The sequence below is a fragment of the Miniopterus schreibersii genome (genome assembly GCF_964146895.1).
Source record: "Miniopterus schreibersii genome assembly, chromosome: 10".
NCBI classification, from domain to species: Eukaryota; Metazoa; Chordata; class Mammalia; order Chiroptera; family Miniopteridae; genus Miniopterus; species Miniopterus schreibersii.
The window spans coordinates 17,477,773-17,503,686 of record NC_138110.1 but is presented as its reverse complement, the minus strand read 5'-3'; the positions used below and the strand labels follow the sequence as shown (position 1 = coordinate 17,503,686).

Here is a 25,914-nt window from a genome sequence, read left to right as displayed (position 1 = left end):
TCACTCAGCCCCAGGAGCCGGCAAACCGAGGCTCAGCCAGTCCTCCGCGCAGACGGTCAGCGAAGAGCGGTGACGGTGGGGAGGGCATGCGCGGCAGCGACGTGGACGTACGTAGTCCAGAACTCCCACCCCAGGCAGATAAGGAAGGAAAAACTACACTTCCCAGCAGGCAGTGCGACCAAATGCCCCGCGGCCCCTCTTCCCCTCCGGCGCCCCCGCCCCTCGCCCAGCTCGCCCCGGGCTCCCGAGCACCACGCGTGCGCACCGCAAGCCGGAGCCATGTTGGGTCAGTTTGAAAGCCGGCGCGGGTGTCGCGTTCCGCTGCGAGGGCGGAGGAGGCTCCGAGTGAGCGGAGTCTGAGGCTCGGCGGTGCCAGGGTCGGGGGTGCTTTGTTGCGTCTCCCGCCGGGTGACAGGCCAGGGTTTTCGGCGGGGAGATGTGGAAGTGTGCGTTTTCTTTGTTTTTGGACCTTCGTCGGCCGGTTCGGCCCTAGAAGGGGCCGTTTTCTCGAGGGGCGTCCCATCCCTTGACAGCCTGAGGGAAAGGCTAACGGAAAGGTGGAGGGGAGGGGAGGGGAAGGGAAGACGTCTCTAGCGGGAGAGTCCCTGGGGAAAGAGAACCGCTTTAGGGGGAGGGTCGCGGGACTGGACGGAGGGGACCTGACGTGGGCCTCAGGAGACTAGAGGCGTCCATTGAAGCGGGGGTGGGGGGTGGGGGCTTGGGCTTTTGGGCCGTCCCCCCGAGGATCTCCATCCGCTCCCCGAGACGCTAACTGTCTTAGCCTGGAGGGTGGTTTCTGAGAACCTGTGTCTGTGATTTGCTGGGATCCCGCGGGGAGGGCGTTTCCTGGAAGCGGGAGGCCGGAGTGAACCCAGCGCCGCGGAGGGGACGGGATGCTCTGGCGGGGCGGGGCGCCCGCAGCCCCGGCTCTCCCGCCTTGTCAGTTCTTTGTCCAGCAGGCTGTAGACAGATGTTCGGGTTCATCACATAAATCACAGAGCTGTTGTTTCTAAGAGTTGTGAATTTATTGTGAGCTATTCCCATTGCTTACTGAACATGGAACGTTGTGTTTTTGAATTAAAGGTAGTTGAAATTTCTTGCCATCCGTCTAACATTCTGTTCGGAACGATGGATTTCCTACTGCAGATACGAACGGGTGTTTACGGAAGAAATGGTAAGACATTTGGGATTGGCTTCCAAATAATCCTGTGGGAGAAGTGGGTAGATAAAAAGTTGGGGTATGCTGGTAATTGTTTGAAGCAGGGCGATGGCTGCATAGGAGTTTATTAAACTTTTTTTCTACTTTTGTATACTTCTGGAAACTTTCCACAATGGAAGTTCAATTGTGGATTTTTTAAATTTTATTTTTTGCCTCCTGTGAATTAGGAGGAATGTTACTACCCACTTACTGAGAACTATAATCCATCAACTGTGCCTTTGAGGGTTTTGTTTTTTGAGGTTTTGTAAAATTAAAACCGGTAACCTATACTGTGTTTGAATGAGGGAGAAAACGTTTGGTCAAGCTTAATATTCAAACAGTATTCATTTGAAAAAATTTAAACATCACTAGTGAGTAGGGTAGAGAAAGGGCAAGCTGACTTCGCGTAGCCATTCACGGACACACACACACACACACACACACACACACACACACACACACACACTCTCTCTCTCTCTCTCTCTCTCTCTCTCTCTCTCTCTTGAATTTATTAGGGTGACATTGGTTCATAACAAGTTTCAGGTGTAGGATTCTGTAATACATTATCTGTATATTGCATTGTGTGCTCTCACCTAGAGCCTAGCCTCTTTCTATCACCGTGTATTTGACCCCCTTTACCCTTTACTACCCTCCCTCCCACTTCCTCTCGGGGTAACCACCATACTGTTGTGTGTCTGTGAGTTTGTTTTGTTTGTTTGTTTTGTGCTTTATAGTTCACATGAGTGAAATCATATGGCTCTTGTCCTTTTCTGTCTGACTCATTTCCTTTAGCATGATACTCTGGAGATCCATCCGTGCTGTTGCAGACGTCAGTATCTCATCCTTTTTTGTGGCTGAGTAGTATTCCCCATTGTGTAAATGTACCGCATCTTCTTTATCCAGTCATCCACTGAAGGACACTTAGGTTGTTTCCATGCCTTGGCTACCGTGAATAATTGTCTAGTAGTGTTACACCAATGTTACAGCATTCAGGAAAGTCAAAGAGGCCAAACCTCTGATGTTCTGCTGCTTCTACTCACTGCTGTCAGCCCTTTTCCAAAGGCAGTTGCATACTTTAAGGCTGAGAGGCAGGATGACGTTTTACTGTCTTTACTTTCTTGAGTGGAAAACTTTTCAGTATTTTAAAGTAAAATTTGACGGTTAAGATTATATTGAAAGTTGTTATAACTTAAACATTCCCAAAATGTAGCCAAAAGTTTAAACATAGGAACTTTATAATATCATAGCATGTATTAAGATCTAGACATTAATATTTTATTTTTCAGTACAGAAAATCCATTGGTTTAATTTTAAAATAATGTCATATCATGTACTGAAGTAGTGCCTGTTTATTCTGTTATTTCTTAGAATTTCAAATATAGATCCTATTATTCCTATACTAGGGTGGACAGGAATTCTGCTGATTTTAATGATGCACAAACAGTAAGATGAATATATTGTCAGTCTTCTAATTATTTAAGTCTCCTTTAAATGGCCTGATTATTCTGTGTTTAATATACGACTTGAATATAGTGAGGGTAGTATCAAAAATGAAGGTCAGGAAATATTAACAGTGTTGTTTTAGGAAAAAAGCATTTTGCACATTCATTTTATGGTATGACTTGTAGTTCATTTCTTTATATTTTAGTCTCTCAAGTTTTTTGGCGTGAAGGGTTGTTTACACTTACATATTGGCATTTATAGCATTCTTCTCCACTGTTCCTTCTTGTTTCTAATGCCTCATTTGATGTATTTAAAAATTTATTGAGGACCTATCTGCAGTGCATGGTGGTAGGCTTATGAATTGAAAAATACTATGTATAGGGAGGGGAATGTCAGGTATTGTGATGTCATAGAATATATCACCGTAAGAAAAGACTGTATCTACATCTGTAGTTTTTAGGACTTTTTTAAAAAAGTGAGTACTCTTTCCTTGGTACTTTCCATGCATGTTCTCTCATAATTTTTGTATACATAATTCTAGGCACATAGTAGGTACTCAATAAATGTTTTCTAAATAAATGATGAAGGAATTCACAATAATTAAAATAATAGAAAATCTATAATGTGTATAGCCTAAAAAGGACTTACAGATGGTGGATTTTATTCTTTAAAGAAAATTATAAAAAGTTTATATATTTAGTAATTTCTCTGCGTATGCCTATTATTTCTTTTACTTGGAACCTTAACTTTTTGTTTTTTATTGCAGTGATTTCTAGGAGAAATGAACAGAAATAACCCATTGTGAGAAAGGCATGGCAAAACCAAATACAAAACTCAGAGCTTGTTCTCGGGAATCATCAGTCTCTTCTCTGTTAGCAAGCTGTAGCCTGAGTGGTAGTAATTCCTCTAACCCTGATGGCTCGGTTCAGTATAAGGATAAACTGTACCGTTCTGCATCTCAGGCTCTACAGGCCTATATTGATGATTTTGATCTAAGCCGGATGTATCCTGGTGTAAGCACTGGAAAGATTAACATTGATAAACGTCCTGCTAATATGCCAGAATTCAACTATATTTATAAACCACACAATGGTATGCTTGTATTCTGTTTTCTTTTTGTCCACTGATTTAAAGCATTTGAGAGATGCCTTGTAGCCTTTGAAAACTAGGTGCTTTTTTTTGGTTTTGGGGGTAAAAATTACTTTTTTAATGTTGAGATCTGGATATATTTCTTAAAAGGTTCTGTAATTATCTGGTTCTCAGGAATTTTCAGCTAAGATCCCCTTGTGACATTGGAGTGGAATCTGATGAATTATAGCAGGTGGCTGATCCTAAATTCTTAAGCCATTTTATTATGGCATAATGGAGAAAGCATTGACTTGGTGGTTCTAGCTTTCATTTACTAGCTTAATGACTTTAAATGAATCTCAGCCTTTCTTAGTTGATACTTCATCAGTTCCAAGTGATAGCATAGGATTCTATTAGTCTTCCTAATCTGTATTCTATGGGACAATAATATTCACAATACATTAAGAGTTTTTCCCTTGGTAAGGCTTTTATGAAGACAGGTGTGGAACATGAATTTGTTGATAACCCAGTTATTGAGCACTTACGGATTAGTCCTAGTGTGGAAAAAGTTTGCATTCGACTCTTAGAAGGATGTGGGCAGTATTCCAGACGAGGAGAATTAGAACAGCTGTTCGCTGTGCGTTAATGCTATTGCAGAGTTAGTAGTCAAGAAAGCAAATTTTTTTCCACGTAACTTAATCACCTATTTTTTCCCCTGTGTTGCAGCCAGTATGTAGTGAGCAATATTAATGGGAGTGCATTAGTGCATTGGGTATGTCTAGATGAAAAAAGTTGCAGAAACAGTAAATTAAAGAACATGGGAAAATTCAGGAGGTTGTAGAAAAAAGGGTAGAAATTAGCTACAACAAATTGAGATGTGAGGGAAAAAAGCACATCTGTTTCATCAACCTTTTATACTTTTAATCAAAACTTTAGTGAAGATAATGGGAAAGTGGCAAAAATGGTTCTTAAATTCTTAATTCTCATTTACTGTTGAATATTTTGAGTAGTTTGAAGTATTTTTATATTTGATATAGGAAGATAAACAGAACTATGCTTTGTTTTTCAGGCTTTGAAAATTTTGATCACAAAAAAAGCTCCTTGTCCTTATCTTCTAGAAGACGGACTATTAATGACATAGATTCTATTAGCCTAACAACTGATGATCTATTAAAACTTCCAGCAGATGGATCATTTTCTTTTACTTGTGTTGGACCAAGACACCGAATTAGCAAGAAAACCAAGAAATGCATTGGAAGACTGAGTTCATTGGGCAATGAAAACAATCAAAATTTTCAAGAACCCTTGTCTGCCATGAGCAAGGATAACTTAGTTACTCCTGTTGTATACACAGATATAAATGGAAAGCAGTGTCAAAGGCTAAAAAACCTAAAACTTGTGAATAAGACCAATAAATGCATTTCTGAACCATCTTTTTTTAAGAAATCTTTCAAGAACAGTTCAGAACACAATCTTGAAAAGAATTACCCAAGATGGCTCACTGGCCAGAAATCTGACCTTAATGTTTCAGGGATAACTAGTATACCTGATTTCAAATACCCAGTCTGGCTCCACAATCAAGACTTGCTACCTGACACAAATAGTCAAAGAATTTCTAAATTTTTTAAAGAAGAGCAGTGGTCCCCAAGACATAGTTATCAGGCACAAAGAACTTCTCGACTTATGAATAAATTAGATTGTTTTGAATATTCTTTTGACCCCTCAAACATTTCAGATTTCTTGAGTGGTGATAAAGGATTAGTTAATGAATATAAATGTGATTCTGAACATAGCCAATGTCAATGTGAGAATCCACTTCTCCCAGGACAATCCAAAAAGCCATTCAATGGTAATTGTTTTTTGTTTGATTTTAAGAACCAAAGAAAATGCTGTAAATTTGACCTAATATCTAGGAGCTTTATGTTACATTCTTGTGTCTTTTATGAACTTAATGGTTTTCATTTAAGTTGCATTTTGTAACTAGAAAATGTCTTTTCTCCGTTTTATTTGTTTAAAATGTCACATTTTGACATAATTTGCTTTATAGATATTTACAGGGTGTCCCAAAAAATGTATGCACACTTTAACAGCTGATAGCTCAATTTTGAAAATGAAATGTATTTTAATAAACACTGCCTTTGTAATTATTCAAAGTGTGTATGTACATTTTTTTGGGACACCCTATATATATTCCAAGTTATCAGAATAGTTGCTTTTGTGAGATTTTTGTCATGCTTTGCATTTATTTTTTTTCTGAATTAATGTAGTCTTTTAAAATAGGTGACAAAATTGAATTGCTTATCCTGAAGGCCAAGAAAAATCTAGAGCATTGTACTGAAGAATTACAGAAGTCTGTGAAGCAGGATGACAGTCCCTGTTCATTAGATAAACTTGAAGCAGAAAGATCATGGGAAAATGTTCCTGTTACTTTGTAAGTACATTGTAATGGAAAAAGCATATAAGGTCATTAGTTTTATAAATGAAAAATATGTGAACATCTAATTTATTTTTAAAATAACTTAATGATAATTAGTAATGGTAATAACTTGGTAATTTTGTAGAACATAGTGTTCAGTGTTGCTTTGCTTTATATTGCATTTTTCATTTGTTACCACAAGATGGTGTAATGTTTCATAACTTAGGTACATTATGTAACTTTTGTCTTTGTTATATGTTCCTTTTGTTGCACTATAAAATATTGATATATGTTTATTATGAGGAATTAGAACCAAAAGCAACTACTTTGTAGAAGGAGGAGGGCTATGAAATTCTTGTTACTTTCTACTCTAAGTTTTTTTTCTCCCTCTATATTTTCTTCATATATTCAAGTTATCCATTTCTTTTCACTTACATTTTACTCTCTCTTTTGTTCATTATTTTCCTTAAATGATGGTCCATTTTTTTTTTAGATTGTCTATTGTATAAATTTTTACAATTTCTAAGATTATTTTCATTTTTGTATATAACCTTTCAATGACATAGTTTCTCAGAATAATTTAAAAAGTGTTCACCTAGATAACTGTGAATGTGAGCTTAGAGTAAGGATTAGGAGCTTAGATTGGAGAGCTTTTTCTTAGTGATAGTATATTTAGACTTACCAGAAATGCACTCTTGGTAACTATATCCTTCCTTAGGTTTTGGTATTTATTATACTCAGTTGTCTAAACTTTTAGTTTCTCATAGATGGAGTTTGTTAATTTCTGGATCCTTTTCTTGATTACTTCTCAGTTGAATGTCTTTTTAATTTTTTAAAATTTATTTTAAATATGCACACTGACTATGATTCTGGTTTGGAATCCCAGCTCTGTCATTTCTTCACTGAGATCTTGTACAAGTTATGTCTATTTTGTATAACTCTACTTTGTATAAGGTCTTGTACAAGTTCTTCTATGATGTTTTTGTGAAGATTCAGTTGATTAGAAAGTAAATGCAAAGTACTTAAGTCAGGACATGATGATCTTGTAAATTGTAATTGTGGTGGTGATCAGAATACATTTCTTTCTTTGTTTAGCTTTATTTCTCAATTGTTGGTTCAAGAATATCTTTTTTAAAAATGGGTTAATAATTACCTCATTTAATATTTAAATTTATCTTTCTTATTTCTTAATTTCTCTTTATCAGTTGTTCTGTGTATTTGTAAAATACCATAGCGCAATACTTTGCTTTCAGTTGGAATCCAAGTGAGTGAGCAAATAAAATCAGAGATGTTTAAGAGTAAAAATTTTATTGTATTTTGTAATTAGATAATATAACTTCTGACTAGTATAATTGATATTATCAGTGGTTTGGCCCTTGCATACAGTAGTTGATGTTTAGAAGATTAGATTCATATAGTGATGGGTATGTTTGTATATAAAATTAATGATGGATTGTGAGAAGAAGGAATAGACCTGGCCTCAGTATGACATTGACAAATTATTATCAATCTGTCATAAAAACAAAAATTGACCTGGACGTATTCAAAGTAATACACTAAAAGATTGAGTACAACTACAACCAAATAATTGCTTTTTTTGCTTAAGTTTTATAATGGAAAATTTCAAACAAATACAAAGTACAAGAGTAGTATAATGAATCCTTATGTACCCAGCACCCATTTTCAGTAATCACGGAACATGCTTATGATAATGGTGGGTGGATGTACAAAATCTTTTTGATAAAGAATGGGAGAAAAGACTACTTGAGAGCGATAAAAAACTCAGAGTGAATTACAAATCAAATGAGGCAATAATGAAATGTTGCTAATTAAGAAAAATTGTGACATTTACATGTTATAAAAAGACACTTAGATATCTGAGTACTTGAGTTAGAAACTCACCTCATATTGATATATAAATGAAAGAAAGGTAGAATGAGTTTATTTTCTGTGACTAATAGAATTTGGCTTTGGGAAAATTCTTTCTTTTGCTGGGGATGCCCCTTTTTCTGTTACTCCTTATATCAAGAAAAAAAATTATTGAGTATCTATTAAATGTACCAGGTACATGGAGTTAATTTATGCAATACTTCTGTGAGATAAGTGGGACTACAAATGTAGAAATTGAAGTTCAGATAAGTAAGTTATGTAGGGTCATATAGTTAGTGGGATTGGGATTTGAACTCAGTAATTATAATTTCAAAATTGGTTATTTTTCCACTCTAATCTGTCTTCTGTTAATGCCAGTTCTGTATTGGGATGTCTGTCCTATTGCTTTGACATGGCAGAGTGTATAACTGCCATCCCAGTAGAAAATCTTATAAATTTGTGGGAGTTTTGGGTAACTAACAGTGTGTTTTGTTTTTTTAAAAATATATCTTTATTGAATTCAGAGAGAGGAAAGCAGAGGGAGAGAGATAGAAACATCAATGATGAGAGAGTCATTGATCGGCTGCCTAGCCTGCAATCTGGGCATGTGTCCTGACCAGGAATCGAACCCCGATCGCCTGGATCCTAGGTTGACACTCAACTGCTGAGCCATGCCCGGCCCGCCTAACAGTGTTTAATTGAAAAATGCACTGCTTATTTCAAACAAGTGAGCTTTGAGAGCATAGCCTATAGTTGAAGGCTTATTTGTTTAGTTGAAGACTAATGTCTTCAATTTTTTTTAAGTTTTTTTCTTGAAGCTTTAAAGGAGAAGCAAGGAGATGGGGAGGGTTAGATTCTGGTGTCAGTTCAGGAAGAAGATGAGAGAATTACCAAGCAACATCAATATGAATCATATCTGTAATGGTTATTTCTTTGTGACCATTTGTATTTAAACGATAACCAGTTATATACTGTCTAATTTTTATAAATTGGGAACTTAATTGCTAACTTGTATCTTAAATCCTATTTAGCAAATCTCCTGTTCCTGTTAACTCTGATGACAGTCCTCAACAAGCTTCAAGAGCAAAGTGTGCTAAAGGATTCCTTGAAGACTTCTTAAATGATGATAATCAGGTAGGTGAAGTAAATCTTTTTAACTTATTAAAAGATTAATATATAGATATGAATTTCTAAGTTATTTAGGTATTATAAAACAAAAAATGACCCATATCCCCTCTTCCCTAACACTCATCCATTAAACCATCACTTCTAGAATTATTGATAATTTTACTTTAGTATTCTAAAGTAGAGGGACCTGGGATTGAACTCTTACAGAGAACCTAAATTGTCATTACAGTGTTTTGTTTTTCTTGTTTTTTCTGGAAAACATAAAACAAACCATTATAGAGTAAATTATATTTTCCTATAGGGCAGCTGATTATTGAGAGTTGTGTTTCTAAAATACAATTATAAATCTATAATTTTTAAGATAGGAAAGTTATTATCCAATTTTACTAACTCAGCATATGTGCATCTTGCACGTAAGCCCCCAAATAAAGTATAAATGTATATATGTGCACATAAGAAATGATACACAATTTGACTTAGAAATATAAGTAAGCCATGGTGTTAAGTACTGAAATAATGCTTTTGGGGTCTTAACACCTGGAAGATTTGAGAGGCTGAACACTAAAAAATTAGCTTAAAATTTTAATAAAATGTGTTTTTTTTCTCCAGTGAAATTTACTATAGAAAGTAGAGGCTGTCAGAATATGTCTCACCTCAAAGCTCTATATAAGACACTATAGCAGGTGCTGAGTAAGTGAAGCTTAATTATCAAATATTTATTTGACAAATGTTTGAGCACCAAGCACTTTTTTTTTTTTTTTTTTTTTTTAAATATATCTTTATTGATTTCAGAGAGAGGAAAGGAGAGGGAGAAAGAGAGATAGAAACATCAATGGTGAGAGAGCCATTGATCGAGCCCACAACCTGGGCATGTGCCCTGACCAGGAATCAAACCCCGATCGCCTGGATCCCAGGTCGACGCTCAACCGCTGAGCCACGCCCGGCTGGGCACCAAGCACTTTTTTAGGAACTGTATTCCTAGCAGTGAATAAGAGGGGAAACCCTCACCTCTTGGCTTTTTTATTCTAGCTGGAGAGACGAACTAAAGAAAAGTACAATGTGTACTGTATAAGGGAGTATTGTATGCGTTATGAAGAAAAGTTAATTGGAAAAGAGAAATGAGGGTACAACTTTAAATTGGGTAGTCAGGAATGGCCTCTCTAATGAGGTGATGTTTGAGCGAAAACCTAAAATGAGTGAATCAGTCAGATACCCTTGCAGAAATGACTGTTTACACAAATGTGTGTGGCATATTCAAGGAATGTCAGAGTCCAGTCATTGTAGCTTCATCAGCAGGAACAAGGAAAGGATGCTAAAAGGTAACATGGAGAAGTAAGGTGGGGCCAGATCATGTAGGGACTTTTGAGCTGTGGAATGAAAATTTTACATTTTATTTGAGTGAGAAGTCACTGGAGAGTTTTGAGTGGAGGAATAAAGTTGTCAGGTCTACATTTTAAAATATGAAACGGCAGCTGTATGAGCATAGACGTAAGAGGAGCTGGAGGAGGAGCAGAAATGTTTGGAGGTTTTTCCAGTCTTTCAGGATGGGATTATAGAGGCTTGAATAGGGCGGGTACATGGGAGGTGGTTGGAAGTGGTTAGACTTGGGATGTACTTTGAAGGTAGGTCTGATAGGATGGATATAGTGAGCATTTAAACAATGAATCCAACATGTTTGAGCCAAGCAATTAAAGGTTTGAATGGTGTCATTTACTTAGATAAGGAGCACTGGTAGAGGAACACATTTGCAGAAGTATTTTTTTTTTTTTCCAATGTATCTTTATTGATTTCAGAGAGAGGAAAGGAGAGGGAGAGAGAGAGATAGAAACATCAATGATGAAAGAGTCATTGATCGAGCCCACAGCCCGGGCATGTGCCCTGACCGGGAATTGAACCCTGATCGCCTGGATTCTAGGTCGACGCTCAACCACTGAGCCACTCTGCAGAAGTATTTTTAAGTTTGAGGTGGATGAGTGTTAAATACTAACCAACTGGTCCTTTTTCTCCTGACCATACCTCATTACCAGGGTGGTTTTGTTTGTTTGTTTTTAATAATTTTATATGTGCAGAAAGTTGCAAAAATAATACATATAGTTCCTGTCATACTTCTTCCAGCTTACCTAATGTTAACATCTCACCATAGTATAAAGATCAGAAACAGGGAAATAATATAGGTACAGTACTGTTACTTGAACTACAGACCTTATTCTAATTTTGCCAGTTTTTCTACCAATGTCTTGTTTCAGGACCCAAAGCCAGGATTCAGTGTTGCATTTATTGGTCATGTCTCCTTAATCTACTTCAGTTTGTTCCAATTTCTCAGTTTTTCCTTGTCTGTCATGATCTTGACACTTGAAAAGTATACTGGGTCAGTTGGCTATTTTGTAGATAATTCCTCAGTTTGGGTTATTCTAAAGTTTTCTCGCCCGGCCGGGCGTGGCTCAGCGGTTGAGTGTCGACCTGGGATCCAGGCGATTGGGGTTCGATTTCCGGTTAGGGCACATGCCCGGGTTGTGGGCTCCATCAATGACTCTCTCATCATTGATGTTTCTGTCTCTCTCTCTCCCTCTCCTTTCCTCTCTCTGAAATCAATAAAGATATATTTAAAAAAATAATAAAATAAAGTTTTCTCATGATTAGAATGTGGTTATGTATTTTTGGCAAGAATGCAACAGATACCACACTGTGTGTCCTTTTCAGTGCATCATATCAGAGGGCTCATGATATATTGATACCATTGATATATAGATAGGTGTCTTAGTCTGCACTGCTGTAATATGCCACAGACTGGGTGGCTTAAATAGCAAACATTTATTTCTCACAGTTCTGGAGGCTACGAAGTCTAAGATTAAAGTGTCTGATGAGGTCCTGATTCTTAGTTTGCAGGTGGCCATCTTCTCCAGGTCTTCACAGGGCAGAGAGAAGAGAGGAAAAGCAAGCTCTCTTGTGTCTCTTATAAGGACACAAATTCCATTCATGTGGGCTCCACACATGCCCCTCCTCCAGATACTATCACATTGGGACCAGGCTTTAACGTATGACTTCTAGGGGGAGACAGACATTCAGTTCATAATAATATGTTAATACAATAATATACAAAGTTATGGAAATACATTAAAATTTGTACTGTTAATTTTGAACACTTGGTGTCTCTACTGGCTTACTCTTTAGTAAAATTATGGTTCTCCTTGTAATGAGTAAATATCTTAGGGGAGATACTTTGAGACTATGTAAGCAGTCACAAACTTTCATCTACTAATTTTTTTTTTTTTTTAATTCTCATCCGAGGATATTTTTTCCATTGCTTTTCAGAGAGAATGGTAGGGAGGGAGGAAGGGAAGGGGGGGAGAGGGAGAGAAAGAAAGAGAGAAAGAGAGAAAGAAACATCGATATGAGAGAGACACATCAATTGGTTGCCTCCCGCACAAGCTCCAGCTGGGACCAAGGATCGAGCCTGCAACCTAGGTACATGCCCTTGGCTGGAATCGAACCTGGGACCCTTCAGTCCTTAGGCTGATGCTCTGACCACTGAGCAAACCCAGCTAGAACCATCCACAAATTTTATTACCCATGGGGGATCTTGTCTGTTCTTTGACGTTATTTATTGAAATTCTTGTGTAATGAAGGGATATTCCTTCTCCCCCATTTATTTGTTTATTATATCAGGAACTCATAGATATTTATTTTATTCTAGGTTTATAATACAATATTTTTATTTATTTTGCTGCTCAAATTGTTCCAGTTTAGGCCATAAGGAATTCTTCAGGTTGGCTCCTGTATCTTTTTGACAGGTCCCCATTTTTGTTTGAACCGTCGTTCTTTTTATTGGAAAGTGGTGTTTAGCCGTTATGCTTAATTTTGAATCTCTTCACCAATGAGAGACCGTTTCTAATATTCTTATGCTAGTCTGCAGTTTCCTCTAACTTGAAGTTGTACTATGTATTATACATGTATTATACTATTTTGAAATCAGTTACATCAAAGACATCTTAAGAGGCCTGTTTGCCACTTTGTGGATAGTTTTCAGGAGACAGCAACTCATGTGAATAATGTAAAAATAATAGGTTGGGCCTGGCTGGCGTGGCTCAGTGGTTGAGCGTTGACCCATGAACCAAGGAGTCCCCAGTTCGATTCTCGTTCAGGGCACATGCCCAGGTTGCGGGCTCAATCCCCAATAGGGGTTGTGCAGGAGGCAGCTGATCGATGTGATGTCTCTCTCTCATTGATGTTTCTATCTCTCCCTCTCCCTTCCTCTCTCTCTCAAATCAATTAAAAAATAATAATAGTAATAGGTTGGTAAGATTTTTTAAAAGAAGTTCAAAAATATCCCTTACAGATTCTCTTAAAAGAATCCTGACCACCTTATGTGGCTAAGTGCTGTTGCATCCTTGGGATGCAGGTAAGATCAATGCTAATTGAGTTATGAATGTTTTTTAGGTAGCAAGGAATATGTGACCCATGAAGAGGTGGAAAACCAGTATTCTATGTGTTAAACATATTTAAAAGTATCTAGAGAATACTGTATTTAAAATTCTAGTTCTTGCTCACCTGATAACCAGCTCCATTTACACACCTGAAAAGAGTAGGTTGGTTTACCTGCTGTCTGAGCCGTTTTAGTTCTAAAAATCTATGATTTTAAATGTACTAAATAAATGCATTGCAAACATAAATAAGTACTATTCATTTTCAAAGAGCAAAGACTGGAAAGGATATGCCAAACTGATGATAATGATTGTCACTATGTAACTTGATCTGGGAACTGGGTAAGGGGAGGTCATAAATTATGCACAATTTGTAAAAACACTTTGTTGATATGTATTTGGATTTTTGTATTAAGTTTGTATCGGGGGAGAATGACACAAAATATAACTTTTTGCCCCCAAATTCGGATGGTTAATTGATCATTGTTTTAACCTTAGAGCTGTACCCTGTCTGGAGGGAAACATCATGGTCCTGTTGAAGCCCTGAAACAAATGTTATTTAATCTTCAAGCCGTACAAGAAAGTTTTAATCAGAATAAAACTACAGAGCCAAAAGAAGAAATTAAGCAAGTAAGCACAAACTTGATTTATAAATTGGGATCTTTGAAGAGATAAGATTTCTTTCCAGATTCTCTTTAGTTTGACCTCTAGTTTTATGTTAATAAACATGCCACAAAGCACATGTTGTAGAGTTGTATTATTCTTTTTTTCAGAAAGTAACTTATTCACATTGAATACTGTTAGATTTCTGCAGTTGTATTTCCATGAATGGATTGTTTTACTTAGTTTATGGTTATAAATACACTATCAATGATACCACAACTATAGTATGAACAGACTATAAGAGTTGTTGTTTTAATTCCCTACAAAATTGTTCTATATATTCCAACTTGTGTTTATAAATTGGGGAGATCTGGAAAACCTTTTGTTTCATTGATTTTTAGAGAGAGGGAGAAGGAGAGAGAAAGAGAGCGGAGAGAGTGAGCGAGAGAGAAACATCGATGTGAGAGAAAAACATAGATTGGTTGCCTCCTGCATGTGCTCTGACCGGGTTGGGGATGAACCTGCAACCCAGACATGTGTCCTAACCGGGAGTTGAATCCAAAACCTGAACCACACCGGCCAGGGTGAAAACCTTTCAACATTAGACTTCTCCACAGACCTTTGTCATTTGAAATTTAATATTGGTACTAAGTGTTTATTGACTTTGGAATACAGTTACATAAAGTTTTGTTTTAAAACCATTGAATTTTTGTGTGTTTCCTAGGAATTCGGAAATCTGTTTCTGTTTTTGGCTACTATTCTATAGTGGTTGAATGTTTTTTCACAGTAGAACAGAGTTTATGAATATATTCTTATTCATAACTTGAGAGAATAACCTCTTTAGTTTCAATTTTTACTTCTGTAAAATAGGTTGTTGAGAAATTGAGACATTATATAAAGTACTTATTACAGTGCTTGGAACCTGATAAAAGCTTAATAAATACCTTATTAATAAAATGCCCTAATAATAAAAACTTTTAAAAACTTAAATAATAATACTTAAATTATTTAAAGATAATAATACTTTAAAATACTTAATAAATGTTCTTATTGTCATTGTTTGTTTTGATGTTGATATTTAGTCGAGCTTTCTCAAATTCAGTTTTCATTACAAATGAGTAGCTTAACTCTTGGGAACGAACTATCACAGCCTGTTCTTTGGAGTTCTTAATTTTTCTCTTTCCATTCTAATGATCATAACATTAACATACAGAATGTAATCCATCTTTCTTTTCCTTCCCCTTCTAAACATTATTGAGACATAACCCAGTTTATTAAAGTCATAATTTCAAGCCAAGATATGATTTTTATTGGACATACATTTAGAAGCACACTTTAGGCAATTGAAAGATGAATCTAAGTAATAGTTACAGTATTTTCTCTTTATGCTATAAAGAGAAAAATATTTAACGTTTTACTGAAAATTATTTGCTAGAATTATTTCTTTGGAAAAGTAGACAATATTTCTTACTGTTCTTTTAAATCACATATTAAATAGCATTTAAGTTTATAATTGTACAATATTTTCAGTATTTTGTTGTATTTGGTGTTTTTAATAATAGGTTTCAGAAGATGATTTCTCTAAATTACAATGGAAGGAAAGTATGGTTCCCATTTCTAGGTCACTTCAAAAGTAAGTATATTCTAGTAATTTCTGAATATGTTATGGATGCAAATCCATTTTGGCCATCTCTTGGATTGAAATCAGAAGGTTACAAAATGGAATTAAGTAGTTCTAAGGGTATGGTAGGTATAGTTAGCTTCTTGGAACATGTTGTTTAATCCTGAAGTTTACTTTTAAACCTGTGTTATTTCCTATTTAAAATGTTCTTAGTACCTAATGAGATAACCCTTCGACACCTAAAATATAATGCGAATGGTCTTAATTGATGCTCTTTTATTTTTGAACAATAGCAACAATTTGAGATAGTATTGGTGTGGATATCTTGGAAGAACAACTTGTTCGTGACATGTATTTTCATATATTCCCTCTGGAATAAATGTAATAATCATAAATAATTCGTTATTTGACCTTATCCACAGAAAACTAAAGTAGATATAATGCCTGGATATAAAGGTAGGTCTGAATGCCCTAAGGGTGTTAATCCACCTATTTTCTTGGCTACATTATACTTAAAAAATGGGGACGAATACATGTCTTTCCTAATTGGCAAGGGGAAGGGCATTTATTGTGGGTTTGGTTATGTGAATATGAAGTGCCCTCAGAAGATGGTGTACTGGGTTTAGGAAAAGCTAAGATTAATTTTTACTTTCATAACACCATTTCACTTGGCTGTAGTCAGTGTCACATCATAACCCTTAAATCGATATTTTCCCCATTGGCCTGTTTTTTCACATTTTTAGAAAAATAATAATTCCCTCCTGCAGCTTCAGCCTCTGCTTCTCCCCGTGCACTCCTCTAAGTAGATTGTTATATGCTCAGCTGGGCAGGTGGAGGGTAAGGGAAGGGAGGTTTCATTTCTACTTAGCTTCTTTGTTCCTTCCCATCATGCCGCGCCCCTCTCCTCTACTTCCCTCCCTTCCTTTCTCCCAGACGTTGTTTTGTAAAGGAATAAAATAAACTGCTTAGGATTAGAAAGGAAACCAGTTATATTGAATTATAGTTATGAAAATATTAAAATAAATTCCTAATTAGTAATATGTGATTATTAATGCATTTAAAATAAGACAATACATTTAAAATATAGGTAAGTTAAAATTCATTTTGTAAGAACATAAATATGAAGGCCTTTTGCATCACTTGAGTAAAAGCATTAAGTCATGGCATGGTCTTTTACTTATTTCACATGTTGGTCAGCAAACAATCAGAGAAAGGGAATACAGTGGTACCTTGGTTTTCAAACATCTCCGTTGTTGAGCATTTCGGTTTACGAACCCATAAACCTGGAAGTAAATGCTTCGGTTTTTGAACATGCCTCGGAAGTGGAACATGCCATATGGCTTCTGCCGGAGGCCTAGCTGTCGCCTGTGGATCCCTCAGTTTTCTAACATTTTAGAACTCGAATGGCCTTCTGGAACAGGTTACATTTGAAAACCGAGGGACGACTGTATTTATAAAGTATTAATTTCTGGGTCACCAGTGAGACCTCACTATTCAGTGGATAAACAAACTAGGCTTAAAGTTGTCTAGTAGTTGGCCAGTTATGTCATATGAACTATAGACAGAAAGGCTTAGATAACATGTGTTCTAGCAGTGGGTTTGATACTTATTGTAATTCTGTGACTATCATGTAACTATTATAATTTTGAAGTAGTGATGAATTTAAAAGATTTTAAGATTCCTGCATGACTAATGAAAATATCTTCAATTTCTGTGGCATATGACATCACAGATTTTGGTCCATTGCTTATATGCATAATGGAAAGAATTCTAATTTACAGATGGTATTTAGTGAAAATAAAGATGGGGATTCCCCCCCTCCCCCCACTCAGTTTCATAGACCCTTTAAATCCAAGGAATCTGGCCATTGGGGTCATAAACAGTAAAATTAAGACTCTAGTCACTTGCCTTTTTCTTTCTCTTGAATCACAGGTAGTTAAATAACACACCTGAAAAGAAAAAGGAATATAATTCCCAAGTATATTTACAAATTATCTTTTTTCTCGTAGCTATATGTCTCTAGGAAGAAAATAATTCTTTAGGTAGAGAGATATTACTATAGGATGTAGAAATGATAGGGTCTAGTTAATCTGATTGCTTAATAACTGGGTGAGTTATTGTCATTTAGTTAAAGAAGATGAGAATCTCAGAAATTAAAGTTGCCGAGAAGGTAGTAGAATCCAGATTCTTCTCATTAATTATATTTGTAAGTGTCCAAGAAAGAGAAATGGGCAATAGACAAAATACAGTTATTAATACTACTAGTTTCCTCCACCTCTTTATCCTGGGTAAAGTAGAGGATATATTTTATTTAATATTCATTTATTAAGCCTGTGTTAGAGACTGTAGAGTAGGTTGTTGTAGTTACCACCTTTAGCTCACCTTAAAATTAACCATAGAGATTACTGCACACATTGTTGTATTATATGTTTTTCGTGATTTCTTATCAGAGATGTGAAGTGTGGTTGATTAATACGGTTGACACTTTCTGAGTGGCCTTCAGATCTGAAGGATAGAGAGGAAAAACTGGAACAGTGTTTTCAGAGGAAGATTAGAAAGTTAAGGGCCTCTCTTCCTGGTTTGTTTGAGAGATGACTGAGTTTTCTCCACTGATACCCAACCTATAATCTTAGCTTTATTTTGACGAAAACCTGGTTGTTGGTATAATGCTACATTATTCAACATAATTGTCATTTGTTTCCTCCGTGCTCAATAAAAATGAGTTTTCCTCAGAAGTGTAACTGTTCCTTTAGTGTTATTTTATTTTTAATTTTAGCTATCTTGAATGTACATGTTAAAAATAAACTATACACATTGTTTCTGAAATGATATACACCGTATACCAAAAAAGTATTATTTCACAGACCTGTTGTGAAAATTACATGAAAAAAAATGTTTTGTTAAGTGTGATGATAAATAATACCTGTTATTGTTTCTTACTAAGCTTCCTTGTCAAACTTTCAAAAGAACAAGCAAAAATGAATGCCAAAAATATAATTTTTTAAAAGTAAATGCTTTTATAGAATTTTAGATAAATTATTTTGACCCTCAGTTATTCAGGTATCAAAGTTTTCTAAAGAGAAACCCTCAGAGTATGATACTTGTTATCCTATGAGTTCATTCCTTCCACTAGCTTGGAAGTTAATAAACAAGGTAGTCACCATTTCTTGCTGTCTGTGTCGCCTGTTCAGTCCGTAATACTGGTTTACAATGTGTTTTATACTTTTTAATGAAGGGCTTTGCACCATTTATCTCGCCTGAGAGACCTGGTTGATGATACCAGTGGGAAACAGACACCGAAAATGTGAAGAGGAAAATAAAAGTCTAATCAATAAATAGTCACCACAAAACAAAAATGTATTTTTTTTCCTATTGCTTAAACTGGCAAAGTAATTATAAGCCATACACTATTCTGATTGCTTCAATTATTATATATTTAAAAACAAACTTGAAAATGTCTGTAGGTTTTGTGACCTATCTTCATTTTGTGCCAAAATACCAGAATGTGAACTGAAAGGACCTACACTATGTCCTATAGTCTGACTTTGGTCTTCAGGCCAGCAAATGTCTAATATTCTAAGATGGATGATTTCTGTTCTTGAAGCTCACATGGACTTAACCTTCTTCAGCATCCTCATCATCTTATTGTCTGGTTCTGGATTATTAAGAAACTTCCTTGTTTCTGTTTAAAATCTCTTTAAGCGGAATAGACTTTTTGATACAGTTAGCATCCACTTTTAAGGAGCTTAAAGGAATATCAAAATTGTTGTGGTGTATCTGTTCCACATGGAAGTATGTTGCTTTTAAGTTTTGTTAATCAAATATTTAAGATACATTGTATTTGCCAATAACATTAATAATGAGGTGGTTCAGTGCTAAAAGGAATATTATTTTATGTTGTGAAATCCAAGAGAAGCATTTAATTAATGCTTTGATGTGATTCTCTGTAATATAATTTTTTTTTTTTTTTTTTTTTTTGAGAGAGAGAGGAAGGGAGGGGGAGAGAGAGAGAAGAGAGACATCAATTTGTTGTTCTACTTATTTATACATTGTATGTACCCTGACTGGGATCGAACCCACAACCTTGGTGTACTGGCATGACACTAACCAAATGAACTACCTGGCCAGGGCTTAAGATAATCTTGATAATACTTGACAGTTTACAAAACATTTTGGGGGATACTTGAGAATTTAATATTTTGATATTAGATTATTTCCTAGATTTTAGTTTTGGGGTTAGCTCAAATTAGTAAAAACTGAGATCAGTGACCAATTTATGAAATTTTATAGCTAAACTTAAAGAAAAAATGAATATGGAAAATAGAAAGCAATACTCTATTTTAAAGCTATTTTGTAAGAACTGAATTTTCTCTAAAGCAGTCTGTAGTCTTTAAAGTTTGTCTCTACCTGGAAGTGGGTGGAGCTGTCTTCTTTACCACAAAACTAAGAATTGTTATAAAGTGTGACAGATGAAGCATATTAAAAAGCCTGTCTGTGTACACAAATACTACAAATTAACACTTTATCCAGTGGCAGCATCTTTGCTAAGTAGCTTTATTATCAGACAGGAATTTCTAAGTACATTAGGTCAGAGAATTTGCTTTTCACTTTCTCCAAATTTAAAGCTCTCTATAAAACCTTTGGTATAGAACTTACTGTCAAAAATGTAGAGCTGACCCTCTCTTTTTTCCCTGGCCAGTGAGTCAGAGTCATCATACTGTTTTCCTGCCGAGTTTGAGTCTCTTGCCTCAGTAAGTTTGTTTTGATGACTCTGTGGAAGTATCTGCCAGTGACATTCCATTTTCTGATTATCTCATGGTCTTCTGCTTCTCAGCTAATAGTTTGCATCCAATCAAACAAGGCATTACTTTGATGATTAAAAATGTGGCTCAGCTGTTGCAGATTTTAAGCAGGTGAACATCAAGTAGATCTGGGTTGATCATGCTCCAGGCTTAGTGAAATCCACTATCAGGCAAATTCTGAAGAAGGCAAAGAAGATAAAGATATCATGTAATAAACTTCTAATTACATAATATATCTTGATCAGACAGAATATATACTTAGAAAGCATCTCCAGAGGGATTATGTATAATGACTCTGAATAGCACTGGTTTGCTTAGTAGTCCCATTTGCAAGGACACACCTCCAATACTAAATAAGATAAGCCTGTTCTAAAATTTTGTTATAACTAATATTTTAAGAAACTTGATTATATTTACCAGTATTTTTATTTTGTTAAATATGGAAGTTTAGTCTTTTACCTAAAAAGGGAATATACTTATCAAAATGATTAATTCCAGCTTAAAAAAAATATAAACTAAGAAAAACTAAATGACAAGCATTGAAGAAATTAAAGAATTTATTTAATTTATTACATGTTAAATATTCCAGTATTTTTTTAAAATTTTCTTTTATTCTCACCCAAGGATATGCTCATTGATTTTTTTTTTTAGTGAGAGGAAGGGAGAGAGATAGAAACATTGATGTGAGAGAGAAACATCGATTGATTGCCTCCCAACCAGGAATCGAACCCACAACCTAGGTATGAACCCTGACCGGGCATCGAACCTACAACCTTTTGTACAGGATTACGTTCCCATCAACTGAGCCACCCGGCCAAGGCTCAGTATCTTTTATTTTTCAATTTCCTGGGAAAAAAGGGAGACTCTAGTGTTAAGACTGCTGAATTGGGAATTTAAAGCAGATAGTGAGAACAATTAGATTTTTTAAAACTGTATTGTGAATATAAAATTTTATCAATCTTTTTCTCTTAGGTATGTTGAAAAATGTTAAGTAGAAAACAATTTTAATAAGACATAATTTTTAATTGAATATGAAAATAATTTAATCTAATTCCAAAAGTTATTTGAGATCAAGGGATAGAAGTGTCGTGCATATGTAACAACAAAACTCAACTGTATTTTCTTTATTATCAATAAGAACCCTACGGCTAATTATTTTCTCTGATAATTCATTTCAGCTTCATGGAGATTTCTGACCAAATTGGCGAACTCTGTCTTGGGTTTGTCTGAGTTACATGTATTCTCTTTTGATGTTATTTCCTGTTGAAATTTCTGTATATCGATATTTGGGGTATTTTGTATCTAATGCTTGTGATACTGTCTTGTTAAATTACATATATACCAGTATGTTGCCTGAAGGTGCATCAGGACAAGATTTCCTTCCCACACCTGTATTTTGAATATATGCAATTACTCGTAGATTTGGAGTTTTGTCTCATTTTTCCTGTCATACCCGTTAGTGTCCCAAAACCTATTTGGTGGAAGTGCTATCACAAAGAAGTGAACTTGCCAAAAGGCACGTGGTATGAAAGGAGACAAAAGAAGTAATAGGCCAATAAAATTGATAATTTCTCAGCAACCGAAGTTTCTTCAAATGTGAGTCTGTGTGTCATTCCATTCCCTCCATCAGTTGGAAGTTTCATCCATGGGTAGATGTTGGCTTGGGTTGCAGTGCCTATCACGATCGGGACAAACGTATGCCTAACCTGAACACATTGCGGAGTCATCTGTGGTTAAGAGCATTTTCCTGTTTTGAACAAAAAAAACTTAGCTTTTTACCTTCCCAGTTTATTCTACATTGCTTTACCCTAGACCAGACTTACTTGTGTCACGACCTTTCTCACAGTGTATCAGAGTTAACGTTTATCCATCCTTCAGCACCTTAGCAGACTAGTCCCTTCGCCTCCTAATACCCGTTTTAGCCTTAAGCCTGCCTCGCCTCACTTTCAGCCCTCACACAGCCCCGACTGGCCTGCAAGGCCCGGCTGCGCACCACCACTGTAGCCTTGTATTTAGTCCAGCAAACGTGCTGCGACTGAAGTGCTTCACTCGGTTTCCCAAGCTTCCTGTGGAGATGTTCTCACCTTCGTGCATATGACTTCTGTACTTGAAACACTGTGTTTTCTTTCATGTAGGTTATCTAAAAGCTTACTTGGCTATTTCTTTAAAGCCCTGACCAAGTCTTGTATTTCCTTTTCCAAACTTTCCAACCTTCCAAACTCTGGTAGGTTGGCTTTCTCTTTTCCCTCCCCCATCACTCATTTAGCTATTATATTTCTTGTTTTATTTTGGAAGAGTTACTTCTTTTGATTGTTGCTACTGCTGTTTATGAAATAAGATAAACATTTATGTATTTTGGATGACTTAGCTATAAGCTTTCTAACCCCCTTGAGCCCTCAAAACTTTAAGATTTTTCAGTTTGCATATGTTTTGCATTTCATCAGATACAAACTTTTATAATCTGGAACAGTCTAGGAAAACTTTCAGTGGCTCGTTTTCATTATGATGCTTCCTTGAGCCTGGCTTGATGGGAAACTATCAGTCTGGGTCTAATCCAAAATCAAAACCACACAATTTTAAGCAAAGGAAATTTAACATAAAAATGTTTACAGTTGTGACCAAGATAAGATGGAACTCAGTGTGGTACCCCAGAGCTGAGGGGGAGTACCTAAGGAAGGACAGACTTGGACAAGGGGTCCTGAGATTTGGGTTTGGGCCTTGTTGAAGACGGGGTAACTGCAGCCCACTGGGTGACAGAGAAGTTGACTGGTCTGTCCAGACCAGAGTTAGTCTTCAGTCACTAGACAAGCAGGAAGCCACCCTCCAAGGTTCAGGGAAGCTGTGGCTGGGGGCACGCAGAGGGAGAGAGCGGTCCCAGTGCTGGCAGGACACTGGCCTTGAGGTGTTAGTCTTGGAAGGGCTGAAGGAAGGTGATCGCCAGCCCGGGCCAGGTCTGGGACGTCGCCAAGGGGAGTCATACATTCTGGGATTCTGCGCAGGATGGCTTCATACCCACCTTGTTTACTGATGGTGCAGCTACCAGAAAGCAGGAGAGCCCTTTCAGGGTGAATTTGGAGCTGAGAGACTATGAATTGACAACTGGCACAGAAACCGACCAGGTTCTAGAAAGGTTCTGGTGGGAGGGAACATGGGAAACACAGAGTGCCTCACCTGCCTGCTCTGCCCTCTTGTGCAGCGTTCCATAGCCTGTCTGAACCAACAGGTGGGCAGAGGGTTAGCAAAATGCCAAGTCATTTGGAAAACAGGCACAGTGAGAAACCTGAGCCACTATTTCACAGCCTAAGGAATTTGATAACTTTGTAAAAATGTTCTGGACTCGGAATCAGACTCTTAAGCGTCCTGGAATTATATGCCTGATCACCAGAGTGTCAGGAAGCGCATTCCTTCCCATGGCTCCATCAGGGTGGCCATTTGCTTTTGCAGGAGCGGTCCCTGCCGTTGGAGTGCTTTGTATGCTTAACCTTTCCTGCAAATAAGCCACGGTTTGCTTTGCTGAGTCTTCATGTATTGCTCTTAGTTTTGCCTTTTAAGACATTCTCACATGCACATTTCACTTCCTAATATTAAAACCAACAAAAGGGACGTGCCTTCCAGCTTTCAGGTTAAGTGTTTCTGGTTCCTAAATTATTTGGACAAAGTTTTATGTTCCTTTATTGTTTCACATTTTTGGATTCTCTCTAGCTTTCAGTGTTTTGCTTAAATGTCTATTTACAAATGATTCGGAGCCCTACCTGACAGCAAAACTAGAGTATACACTCTTTTATTCTTTTGTAAAAGTTGAAATATAATTAACCTATTTGAAGCGTACACATAATGATTTGATGTTAGTATATATTGTGAAATGATCAGCAAATAAGTCTAGGTAACATTCATCCACTTTATTTTTTTCCATAGTGCCACCTGTAAATTTTTTTAGCTTTGTTGAGGTATAGTGGACAAAATTGTAAGATATTTAAGGTTTACATTGTGATCATTTGATACACATGCACATTGTGAAAATATTCCCCTCATTAACAATCCATTCATCACCTCATATTTATCTTTTCTCTGTTTTTCATTTTTTTAAAATATATTTTTTATTGATTTCCGAGAGAGGAAGGAAGAGGGAGAGAAACATCAGTGATGAGAGAGAATCCTTGATCAGCTGTCCCCTGCACGCCCCCGGGTGGGGATGGAGCCCGAAACCCGGCTATGTGCCCTGACCGGGAATAGAACCATGACCCTCTGGTCCATGGGTTGACGGTCCACCGCTGAGCCATGCCAGACGGGGCGGTTTTCATTTTTTTTTTAAAAAGTGGCAGCAGATGTCCAAGATGCATAGAGTAGACCGGGACTCTACGCTTGATTATGAATTCATTACTGTATTCAGCTGGCATTTATGTGGCTCCTGGCACCGCGCTAGATGTGTGCGTGGAGGAGAGGGCAGTGCAGGGCAGGAAGGCATGACTCCCGTGAGCTCGGTGGTGGAAAGGCATAAATGGATAGTTGCTCTGCAAGCAGGTAAGTGGTTTCAGAGACATGAAGACGGAGAACTGCTAAAAGGCGCAGAAGATGGGGCAGCTAAGTGGCCTGGGAAAAATCAGGGATGCTGTCACTCAGGAGGGAAGCCTCGAGTTCACCTAGAGAAAGGAAGAAGTTTGCCAGCAGCGAAACGGGGCGTTTCCGGCAGAGGGCGCTGTGTGCACAGGCGTGCGCGGTAAAAAGGCCTGACGCAGTTTATTGCCCAGCAAAGGTGTGCCCTGTGTTGTGGAAGAAACCTGCCCTCTAGTGTCTGGCAGATTGCGAAACGATCATCACTTTATCCAGCTGGCAGCGTCTTTGCTGAGGAGCTGTATTATCAAATAGGAATTTCTAAGTACATTAGGTCAGAGGCTTAGTAGCCCTTTTATTGTGAACAAGCTACTTGACCTTGCCTGAGTCTTTTTGTTCTTCCTCCCATCTGGAGTAGTCGCTTCGTGGTTTTTTCTGAGGGTTAAACGATAGGTTAAGCGTGGCACATATGACCTCAGTAAATACTAGCTACCAAGACGGTAATGCACCTTGTTGGGGGAGGCACCGGCAAGAGAAGGCTGCTTCTACCCTTGCGACTCCCCATTCAAATGCACACGGTAGCAAGAATTACCCTTTCAAAACCTGTCCCCTGAGGTTGCATCTCTTCCCAAAATCTCCAGTGGCTGCCAGTCTCAGAGTGAATGTGCATTTCCTACCATAGCCTAAAAAGCCCTAGGTGGCGTGCCCACCCGTCTCCCTGCCCCCACAAAACCATGTCGTTTCCTCAAAATCCATTTGCGCTCTGACTTAGCCACATTAATCTTGCTGCCTCA

The 25,914-nt window shown here is 37.1% G+C and overlaps 1 protein-coding gene across 3 annotated transcripts; it reads left to right on the top strand.

The window, feature by feature from the left end:
• Window positions 1-227: 227 nt before the first annotated feature.
• Window positions 228-22,151, top strand: LOC308563120 (lung adenoma susceptibility protein 2). Of its 3 annotated transcripts, none has more exons than XM_081149868.1 (9): window positions 228-286; window positions 1,084-1,174; window positions 3,408-3,733; window positions 4,779-5,558; window positions 5,990-6,140; window positions 9,026-9,128; window positions 14,042-14,173; window positions 15,709-15,779; window positions 19,003-22,151. In XM_081149868.1, exons 3-9 carry the CDS (start codon window positions 3,454-3,456, stop codon window positions 19,073-19,075), a joined length of 1,590 nt encoding a protein of 529 aa, XP_081005994.1. In that variant the 5' UTR covers window positions 228-286; window positions 1,084-1,174; window positions 3,408-3,453; the 3' UTR covers window positions 19,076-22,151. The 3 variants fall into 3 exon arrangements, with proteins under 3 accessions (XP_081005994.1, XP_081005993.1, XP_081005995.1); XM_081149867.1 differs by having other exon boundaries at window positions 260-446; XM_081149869.1 differs by lacking the exons at window positions 228-286; window positions 3,408-3,733 and having other exon boundaries at window positions 974-1,174.
• Window positions 22,152-25,914: the final 3,763 nt, after the last annotated feature.